The sequence below is a fragment of the Salvelinus alpinus genome, chromosome 28 (genome assembly GCF_045679555.1).
Source record: "Salvelinus alpinus chromosome 28, SLU_Salpinus.1, whole genome shotgun sequence".
Taxonomy (NCBI): domain Eukaryota; kingdom Metazoa; phylum Chordata; class Actinopteri; order Salmoniformes; family Salmonidae; genus Salvelinus; species Salvelinus alpinus.
Genome location: NC_092113.1, coordinates 45528983 through 45541429, shown reverse-complemented (window position 1 = coordinate 45541429; position 12447 = coordinate 45528983). Strand labels below are relative to the sequence as shown.

General features: G+C 43.2%; 2 protein-coding genes across 3 annotated transcripts in view; both read left to right on the top strand.

The window, feature by feature from the left end:
- The first annotated feature begins 1066 nt into the window (after positions 1-1066).
- ap4b1 (adaptor related protein complex 4 subunit beta 1) overlaps positions 1067-12447 on the top strand; it is a 33847-nt gene continuing 22466 nt past the window's right edge. For both annotated transcript variants that reach the window (XM_071373284.1, XM_071373283.1), the window contains exons 1-5: positions 1067-1181; positions 6744-6886; positions 7274-7392; positions 8144-8368; positions 8700-8830. In XM_071373284.1, coding sequence (XP_071229385.1) covers positions 7280-7392; positions 8144-8368; positions 8700-8830 — 469 coding nt within the window. In that variant the 5' untranslated portion in view covers positions 1067-1181; positions 6744-6886; positions 7274-7279. The remainder of the gene's footprint in view (positions 1182-6743; positions 6887-7273; positions 7393-8143; positions 8369-8699; positions 8831-12447) is intronic.
- On the top strand, positions 3325-3819 carry LOC139556896 (variable charge X-linked protein 3B-like). The gene has a single exon (XM_071370991.1). It carries the CDS (start codon positions 3325-3327, stop codon positions 3817-3819), a length of 495 nt encoding a protein of 164 aa, XP_071227092.1.

Below are 12447 nucleotides of genomic sequence, written 5' to 3'. Positions count from 1 at the left end.
CGCTTTCCAACCACTCTGAACAGAGACGCAAATAAAATGACAATAGCAGCAACTGTTGGAGGACAATGGAAGTTGATTTAAAAATTACTTTATTGTTAATGTTGTTGGTTAGCTAGCTAGCGAAAATTAGCCATATTAGTAATAGACATGTTGACATCAGTCAACCAGACATGGTATCATTAAGTTGAAACAAGCCACCTAACGACTCCCCACACTGCAGCTTCTTGTCAGTGAGCACTTGTCCCGTTTGTTTAGAACGTTTACATGCGTTGCATGAAGAACGATAATCCTGTACATGGACACATCTTTAATCAGGCTACTGATTAATACATGCAGAACATCGCCAATCAAAATAAACGTTCTGGCACAGTGACAGTGTTATTTTTTGCTTAGACTTTTTGATTCTGAGTTCGGACATATACCGTTTATTTGAAATATAAGATGCATACTAAGTTTTTCCGAAATCACTTCACTCGCGCAAAGAGGGAGGCGTTGGTGCTGGCACATGCGCGTATTAAGCTGTTTCCATGTTTTAATAATTCAAAAGATTGCTCAGAAAACCAGATGTTTTAATCGGTGTATGCTTACTTCGATTATGACCTTACGCCGATTAAGATAAACAGAGTAAGGAGTTTACATGATTAATGCCATACTCTGCTTTCTGCCATAATCAGTTTAATATCGAATGCTGCTTTCATGACAACTGGGAACTCTGAAAAATACAACAAAAAAATCTGAAAAATACGTAGTCAAATAATGACATCAGTGATTTTCAGGTCGGAAAGTCGGAGCTCTAGAGAGGACAGAGTTCCCAAATTGGAATTCCGAGTTGGATGACAGTTCAAAACAATTTTTTTCCAGTCGGAGCATTGTTTATTTCCCCAAGTCTGAGATTTTCGAGTTTCCAGTTGTTTTGAACGCGGCATAAGAACTAGAGACTGCCTCCAACATGTCCGACCATTGTTTCAACGTAATCTATTTACCATCGCAGATGTCGTCCGGGGCTGACATCTCGCTAGTTCCGGTCTCAGGAGCCCATTGGTACATGCGCATTAGCACTCGAGCCCCGCGCGAGCTAGAGCTGGTCGTGGATTTTGATTAGTGGGGGATGGGAAATGTGCAGGCACAAAGCACCACCACACAACCAACAACCACTGGAAACATGAAGAACATGTATGCAAGTAAGTTATTCAGGACTAAGAGGACGGTGCTCTAGATGTACACCTCATGGGACAGTTGGATGATATCGGTTTAACACAATCAGAATAAGCACGATTTGACACAGATAGCTTGGTGTACTCTGGGAACTGTAGTTCTTAATACAGGGAAACTTAGCTGTCTTTGGTTTTGTTACATTTTTTGTTGTTGAAGACTAATCAAATAAAAAAAAGACAACGGTTCATCAGACTGGTGGAAGGTTTAGTACATGTTGAGATGACCCTGCCTCTGTCCCCACTGACTGAGATGACCCTGCCTCTGTCCCCACTGACTGAGGTGACCCTGCCTCTGTCCCCACTGACTGAGATGACCCTGCCTCTGTCCCCACTGACTGAGATGACCCTGCCTCTGTCCCCACTGACTGAGGTGACCCTGCCTCTGTCCCCACTGACTGAGCTGACCCTGCCTCTGTCCCCACTGACTGAGATGACCCTGCCTCTGTCCCAACTGACTGAGATGACCCTGCCTCTGTCCCCACTGACTGAGATGACCCTGCCTCTGTCCCAACTGACTGAGATGACCCTGCCTCTGTCCCCACTGACTGAGATGACCCTGCCTCTGTCCCCACTGACTGAGATGACCCTGCCTCTGTCCCCACTGACTGAGATGACCCTGCCTCTGTCCCTACTGACTGAGATGACCCTGCCTCTGTCCCCACTGACTGAGATGACCCTGCCTCTGTCCCCACTGACTGAGATGACCCTGCCTCTGTCCCCACTGACTGAGATGACCCTGCCTCTGTCCCCACTGACTGAGATGACCCTGCCTCTGTCCCCACTGACTGAGCTGACCCTGCCTCTGTCCCCACTGACTGAGCTGACCCTGCCTCTGTCCCCACTGACTGAGCTGACCCTGCCTCTGTCCCCACTGCCTGAGATGACCCTGCCTCTGTCCCCACTGACTAAGATGACCCTGTCTCTGTCCCAACTGACTGAGATGACCCTGCCCCTGTCCCCACTGACTGAGATGACCCTGCCCCTGTCCCAACTGACTGAGATGACCCTGCCTCTGTCCCAACTGACTGAGATGACCCTGCCTCTGTCCCCACTGCCTGAGATGACCCTGCCTCTGTCCCCACTGACTGAGATGACCCTGCCCCTGTCCCAACTGACTGAGATGACCCTGCCTCTGTCCCCACTGCCTGAGATGACCCTGTCTCTGTCCCCACTGACTGAGATGACCCTGCCTCTGTCCCTACTGACTGAGATGACCCTGCCTCTGTCCCTACTGACTGAGCTGACCCTGCCTCTGTCCCCACTGACTGAGATGACCCTGCCTCTGTCCCCACTGACTGAGATGACCCTGCCTCTGTCCCCACTGACTGAGATGACCCTGCCTCTGTCCCCACTGACTGAGATGACCCTGCCTCTGTCCCCACTGACTGAGATGACCCTGCCTCTGTCCCAACTGACTGAGATGACCCTGCCTCTGTCCCCACTGACTGAGATGACCCTGCCTCTGTCCCCACTGACTGAGATGACCCTGCCTCTGTCCCAACTGACTGAGATGACCCTGCCTCTGTCCCCACTGACTGAGATGACCCTGTCTCTGTCCCCACTGACTGAGATGACCCTGCCTCTGTCCCTACTGACTGAGATGACCCTGCCTCTGTCCCCACTGACTGAGATGACCCTGTCTCTGTCCCAACTGACTGAGATGACCCTGCCTCTGTCCCTACTGACTGAGATGACCCTGTCTCTGTCCCCACTGCCTGAGATGACCCTGCCTCTGTCCCCACTGACTGAGATGACCCTGCCTCTGTCCCCACTGACTGAGATGACCCTGCCTCTGTCCCCACTGACTGAGATGACCCTGTCTCTGTCCCCACTGACTGAGATGACCCTGCCTCTGTCCCCACTGACTGAGATGACCCTGCCTCTGTCCCCACTGACTGAGATGACCCTGTCTCTGTCCCCACTGACTGAGATGACCCTGCCTCTGTCCCTACTGACTGAGATGACCCTGCCTCTGTCCCTACTGACTGAGATGACCCTGCCTCTGTCCCTACTGACTGAGATGACCCTGTCTCTGTCCCCACTGACTGAGATGACCCTGCCTCTGTCCCCACTGACTGAGATGACCCTGTCTCTGTCCCAACTGACTGAGATGACCCTGTCTCTGTCCCAACTGACTGAGATGACCCTGTCTCTGTCCCTACTGACTGAGATGACCCTGCCTCTGTCCCCACTGACTGAGATGACCCTGCCTCTGTCCCTACTGACTGAGATGACCCTCCCCCTGTCCCAACTGACTGAGATGACCCTGCCTCTGTCCCAACTGACTGAGATGACCCTGCCTCTGTCCCCACTGACTGAGATGACCCTGCCTCTGTCCCCACTGACTGAGATGACCCTGCCTCTGTCCCCACTGACTGAGATGACCCTGCCTCTGTCCCTACTGACTGAGATGACCCTGCCTCTGTCCCCACTGACTGAGATGACCCTGCCTCTGTCCCCACTGACTGAGATGACCCTGCCCCTGTCCCCACTGACTGAGATGACCCTGTCTCTGTCCCCACTAACTGAGATGACCCTGCCTCTGTCCCCACTGACTGAGATGACCCTGCCTCTTAAGGGCATTGAAGTGACAGTGAATCAGTAGATAAATGTTGCTTTTCATTTCATAACCCAAACCCTAACCCATAACCCATAACCATAACCCATTTGTTGAGACCATTTGGTATAGAAAGTCAATATCGTCTGTTACCCAGATTTCCTATGAATATTCCATACAATATGTCGTGGATAATCGTCTCAGAAATATAACACTCGTATAAGAACTTGTAAAATCAATAAAGACTTTTAATACAATGTATCACAAGCCGGGGTGATCCGCGGATCACACACCTTCCCAGAGCACTGGCTCTGTCACACACACACACACATGAGATCATGACATACTTTAATTAAATTACTTCTCCTAGGTCATCTGCCACCATTATCCTTCATTTCAGGCTTCCTGCTTGTTTACGCCCAATAACGCCTGTATCCACTCTTGATTAGATTATAATGGAGGCAGGACCCTCTTGTCTCCTAAAAATTAATTTATGTCTATCTTACCCTAAGCACTTATGGCCTTTACCCTAAGCACTTATGGCCTTTCCTCTCTATTTTATCTTCATAATCGTGTCCTGCTCTTTCCATAAATGCACTTTAAGGCACGTATGGCTTTGGCCATCTGCTAATCTTTGGTTTTCTGTATTTACCAGAATGGCAAATGCACTCATGTCTGCCTTTTTCTACTATTTTCTAATGTACACCTGTCTATTGTTTAATAGTGTGATATCTGCCTACATATGTAACAATGACTCCTACACATCTTGCAAGGCGACGTTACACAAACAATAGGATCATTACTTGTTGAGTCAGAGGAGCATCATTTCATAACTTTATTCTTACAAATGTATGGGTTGATCATCTCAGAGCCAAAATAAAGTAGCAATTACTGAAATTGTCGATAAAGGATAAAGTGATGTACAGATATTAAACATGGGAAACAGACATTAAATAATACATTTTATTCACACCAACTGACTGTAATATTCATATGTGTAAACTGTGTAAGTGTAACACTTGTGGTTGCCATATCAACAGAGTTGATTGGAATTTGTTTCAAAACAGCTCACGCAAACAAAAACAGTAGTCTGTAAAAACAGAATCATAAAATACAAAACATCCATAAAAGCATTCATACTTGATTATTACTCTACATCTGGAGGGCCACTGTCCATACTAGTGACAAGTGCTAACCAGAATAGTGTTGTCCTCATTAAAGTGCCTGTGGGAGGAGGCTAGTAGACTATTGAGATACAGCCACAGTGCGTCCCAGCTAGTAGACTATTGAGATACAGCCACAGTGTGTCCCAGCTAGTAGACTATTGAGATACAGCCACAGTGTGTCCCAGCTAGTAGACTATTGAGATACAGCCACAGTGTGTCCCAGCTAGTAGACTATTGAGATACAGCCACAGTGTGGCCCAGCTAGTAGACTATTGAGATACAGCCACAGTGTGGCCCAGCTAGTAGACTATTGAGATACAGCCACAGTGTGTCCCAGCTAGTAGACTATTGAGATACAGCCACAGTGTGGCCCAGCTAGTAGACTATTGAGATACAGTCACAGTGTGTCCCAGCTAGTAGACTATTGAGATACAGCCACAGTGTGTCCCAGCTAGTAGACTATTGAGATACAGCCACAGTGTGTCCCAGCTAGTAGACTATTGAGATACAGCCACAGTGTGTCCCAGCTAGTAGACTATTGAGATACAGCCACAGTGTGTCCCAGCTAGTAGACTATTGAGATACAGCCACAGTGTGGCCCAGCTAGTAGACTATTGAGATACAGCCACAGTGTGGCCCAGCTAGTAGACTATTGAGATACAGTCACAGTGTGTCCCAGCTAGTAGACTATTGAGATACAGCCACAGTGTGTCCCAGCTAGTAGACTATTGAGATACAGCCACAGTGTGTCCCAGCTAGTAGACTATTGAGATACAGCCACAGTGTGTCCCAGCTAGTAGACTATTGAGATACAGCCACAGTGTGTCCCAGCTAGTAGACTATTGAGATACAGCCAGTGTGGCCCAGCTAGTAGACTATTGAGATACAGCCACAGTGTGTCCCAGCTAGTAGACTATTGAGATACAGCCACAGTGTGTCCCAGCTAGTAGACTATTGAGATACAGCCACAGTGTGTCCCAGCTAGTAGACTATTGAGATACAGCCACAGTGTGTCCCAGCTAGTAGACTATTGAGATACAGCCACAGTGTGTCCCAGCTAGTAGACTATTGAGATACAGCCACAGTGTGTCCCAGCTAGTAGACTATTGAGATACAGCCACAGTGTCCCAGCTAGTAGACTATTGAGATACAGCCACAGTGTGTCCCAGCTAGCAGACTATTGAGATACAGCCACAGTGTGTCCCAGCTAGGAGACTATTGAGATACAGCCACAGTGTGTCCCAGCTAGTAGACTATTGAGATACAGCCACAGTGTATCCCAGCTAGTAGACTATTGAGATACAGCCACAGTGTGTCCCAGCTAGTAGACTATTGAGATACAGCCACAGTGTGTCCCAGCTAGTAGACTATTGAGATACAGCCACAGTGTGTCCCAGCTAGTAGACTATTGAGATACAGCCACAGTGTGTCCCAGCTAGTAGACTATTGAGATACAGCCACAGTGTGTCCCAGCTAGTAGACTATTGAGATACAGCCACAGTGTGTCCCAGCCAGCAGCAGGTCCTGTGACACAGTCCCCCTCCAAAATTAACCATATTTGGTTAGTAAAGACCCTACTGAGTATTCTACACCCCACTTTAGCTGAGACCGGTAGAAAAGTTATATCTACAGCCCAATATTCTCAACATACCAGTTGTCAACATTGTATTTTTTTAAATGTTTTCATAAATTTCTTACTGCCTTTTCTTGTTGGCACAATACAAGTAAACATTGATAAATATTCAATAGCTTTTGAATGAGTTATCCACGTTGCAATGTTTTGAAATGCGGGCTTGTATTTTGAAGGTTTCCTCATTTCCATACGACCGTGACGTCATCATTTGTGCTGCTGGCAGAATACCGGTGGACGTATTACACGGATGTCAACAAACTAGCGATTTGAACGATTTTTTCCCCTCATGAAATAATCCATAAGTGACGACTAAACGGTAAGTGGTTTTAGGTCACAATATCCGAACACAATGTAACGTAAGCAGCGTTAATATCTAAAAGGATGGTAATGTTGAGTAGCTAACGCTAGCTAGGAACACAAACACCAGTTTATTCTGGACATTATCCACCGTTCCAAGTTAGCTAACGCTAGCTACTGTAGCTAACAACGTTGCCTTTCTCTATCTGTAAACCGTTATAGCTGTGGCTCTCTGCCTTCGAAACCAGAGAACTAACAAACCCCCCTGTCTGTGTCTGTCTCTCTCTCTGTGTGTGGCAGTTGTATATTTGTAACATCAATAGCCTTTCAGTAGCGTCTGTCTGTGTGTCAGACAGTCTGCTGGCCTCATCTGTAGTTAATACCTGTACCTTATTCTGTTGTCCAGGCTACTATGCCTTACCTGGGCGGAGAGCATACAGTGAGGGAGCTGAAGAGAGCTCTGTCCAACCCTAACGTCCAAGCTGACCACCTACGCTACAGAAACACCATCCACAGAGTCATCAGGTGCACACAACTATCACTGACGACACACACAACTAACGTTACCGCTACCTATGCTAGACACATGCACAACTATCACTGACGACACACACAACTAACGTTACCGCTACCTATGCTAGACACATGCACAACTATCACTGACGACACACACAACTAACGTTACCGCTACCTATGCTACACACATGCACAACTATCACTGACGACACACACAACTAACGTTACCGCTACCTATGCTACACACATACACAACTATCACTGACGACACACACAACTAACGTTACCGCTAACTATGCTACACACATACACAACTATCACTGACGACACACACAACTAACGTTACCACTACCTATGCTACACACATACACAATTACAACTGACTACAAACACACACATACACTAACATGTCTGTCTCTCTCTCCCCCTCCCCCTCTCTATCTTCACCCCTCTATCTCTCTCTCTCCCCCCCCTCTCTCTCTCTCTACCTCTATCTCTCTCTCCCCCTCTCTCTCTCTCTCTCCCCCCTCTCTCTCTCTCTCTCCCCCCTCTCTCTCTCTCTCTACCTCTATCTCTCTCTCCCCCTCTCTCTCTCTCTCCCCCCTCTCTCTCTCTCTCCCCCCCTCTCTCTCTCTCTCTACCTCTATCTCTCTCTCCCCCTCTCTCTCTCTCTCTCCCCCCTCTCTCTCTCTCCCCCTCTATCTCTCTCTCCCCCTTCTATCTCACTCTTCTCTCCCCTGTTCCCTTTCACGTTTTCCAGAGTGATGTCTCAAGGACAGGATGTATCTGGGTTGTACAGTGAAATGGTGAAGGCATGTGCAACGGTGGATATTGTCCAGAAGAAACTGGTGTATGTGTTTCTGTGTTCCTATGCCAGTCTGAACCCTGAGCTGTCTCTGCTGGTAATAAACACCCTGAGGAAAGACTGCTCGGATCACAACCCCATGGTCCGCAGCCTGGCCTTACGGAACATGTGCAACCTCAGGTGTGTGTGTGTGTAATATGTACCGTATGTGTGTAATATGTAAAGTATGTGTGTAATATGTGTGTGTGTGTAATGTGTAACGTGTGTGTGTAATATGTAACGTGTGTGTGTGTGTAACGTGTGTGTGTAATATGTAATGTGTGTGTGTAATATTTGACGTGTGTGTGTAATATTTGACGTGTGTGTGTAATGTGTAACGTGTGTGTGTAATATGTTATGTGTGTGTGTAATATTTGACGTGTGTGTGTAATATGTGACGTATGTGTGTAATATGTAAAGTGTGTGTAATATGTGTGTGTGTGTAATGTGTGTGTGTGTGTGTGTGTTGCAGGCTCCCAGGTCTATCACAGTATGTGCAGCAGCCTCTTACAGTGGGACTGAAGGACAAGGCAGCGTGTGTTCGCAGAGTGGCTGTTCTGGGCTGGGCCAAGATACACACATTACAGCCTAACACAGAGATAGGTAGCTACACGCACATTATACACACAAGATACACACATTATACACACAATATACACACAATATACACACATTATACACACATTATACACACAAGATACACACATTACAGCCTAACACAGAGATAGGTAGCTACACACACATTATACACACATTATACACACATTATATACACAATATACACACATTATACACACAAGATACACACATTATACACACAATATACACACATTATACACACAAGATACACACATTACCACCTAACACAGAGATAGGTAGGTACACACACATTATACACACATTATACACACATTACAGCCTAACACAGAGATAGGTAGGTACACACACATTATACACACATTATACACACATACACACAATATACACACATTATACACACATTATACACACATTACAGCCTAACACAGAGATAGGTAGGTACACACACAATATACACACATTATACACACATTATACACACAATATACACACATTATACACACATTATACACACATTACAACCTAACACAGAGATAGGTAGGTACACACACATTATACACACATTATACACACAATATACACACATTATACACATATTATACACACAATATACACACATTATACACACATTACAACCTAACACAGAGATAGGTAGGTACACACACATTATACACACATTATACACACAATATACACATATTATACACACAATATACACACATTACCACCTAACACAGAGATAGGTAGGTACACACACATTATACACACAATATACACACATTATACACACATTATACACACAATATACACACAATATACACACATTACAACCTAACACAGAGATAGGTAGGTACACACACAATATACACACAATATACACACAATATACACACATTATACACACAATATACACACATTACAACCTAACACAGAGATAGGTAGGTACACACACAATATACACACAATATACACACATTATACACACAATATACACACATTACCACCTAACACAGAGATAGGTAGGTACACACACAATATACACACATTATACACACAATATACACACATTATACACACATTATACACACATTACCACCTAACACAGAGATAGGTAGGTACACACACAATATACACACAATATACACACATTATACACACAATATACACACATTATACACACAATATACACACATTACAACCTAACACAGAGATAGGCAGGTACACACACATTATACACACAATATACACACATTATACACACATTATACACACAAGATACACACATTACAGCCTAACACAGAGATAGGTAGCTACACACACATTATACACACATTATACACACATTATATACACAATATACACACATTATACACACAAGATACACACATTATACACACAATATACACACAAGATACACACATTACCACCTAACACAGAGATAGGTAGGTACACACACATTATACACACATTATACACACATTATACACACATTACAGCCTAACACAGAGATAGGTAGGTACACACACATTATACACACATTATACACACATTATACACACATACACACAATATAGACACATTATACACACATTACAGCCTAACACAGAGATAGGTAGGTACACACACAATATACACACATTATACACACATTATACACACAATATACACACATTATACACACAATATACACACATTATACACACATTACAACCTAACACAGAGATAGGTAGGTACACACACATTATACACACATTATACACACAATATACACACATTATACACATATTATACACACAATATACACACATTATACACACATTACAACCTAACACAGAGATAGGTAGGTACACACACATTATACACACATTATACACACAATATACACATATTATACACACAATATACACACATTACAACCTAACACAGAGATAGGTAGGTACACACACAATATACACACAATATACACACATTATACACACATTACCACCTAACACAGAGATAGGTAGGTACACACACAATATACACACATTATACACACAATATACACACATTATACACACATTATACACACATTACCACCTAACACAGAGATAGGTAGGTACACACACAATATACACACAATATACACACATTATACACACAATATACACACATTACAACCTAACACAGAGATAGGTAGGTACACACACATTATACACACAATATACACACATTATACACACATTATACACACAAGATACACACATTACAGCCTAACACAGAGATAGGTAGCTACACACACATTATACACACATTATACACACATTATATACACATTATACACACATTATACACACAAGATACACACATTATACACACAATATACACACAAGATACACACATTACCACCTAACACAGAGATAGGTAGGTACACACACATTATACACACATTATACACACATTATACACACATTATACACACATTACAGCCTAACACAGAGATAGGTAGGTACACACACATTATACACACATTATACACACATACACACAATATAGACACATTATACACACATTATACACACATTACAGCCTAACACAGAGATAGGTAGGTACACACACAATATACACACATTATACACACATTATACACACAATATACACACATTATACACACAATATACACACATTATACACACATTACAACCTAACACAGAGATAGGTAGGTACACACACATTATACACACATTATACACACAATATACACATATTATACACACAATATACACACATTACCACCTAACACAGAGATAGGTAGGTACACACACATTATACACACAATATACACACATTATACACACATTATACACACAATATACACACAATATACACACATTACAACCTAACACAGAGATAGGTAGGTACACACACAATATACACACAATATACACACAATATACACACAATATACACACATTATACACACAATATACACACATTACAACCTAACACAGAGATAGGTAGGTACACACACAATATACACACAATATACACACATTATACACACAATATACACACATTACCACCTAACACAGAGATAGGTAGGTACACACACAATATACACACATTATACACACATTATACACACATTATACACACATTACCACCTAACACAGAGATAGGTAGGTACACACACAATATACACACAATATACACACATTATACACACAATATACACACATTATACACACAATATACACACAATATACACACATTATACACACATTATACACACATTATACACACATTACAGCCTAACACAGAGATAGGTAGGTACACACACAATATACACACATTATACACACAATATACACACATTATACACACAATATACACACATTATACACACATTACAACCTAACACAGAGATAGGTAGGTACACACACATTATACACACATTATACACACAATATACACACATTATACACATATTATACACACAATATACACACATTATACACACATTACAACCTAACACAGAGATAGGTAGGTACACACACATTATACACACATTATACACACAATATACACATATTATACACACAATATACACACATTACCACCTAACACAGAGATAGGTAGGT

What these genes read in the sequence shown, in the direction of transcription:
- LOC139556896 (XM_071370991.1), top strand. Translation starts at nt 3,325, where the DNA reads ATGACCCTGTCTCTGTCCCAACTGACTGAGATGACCCTGTCTCTGTCC.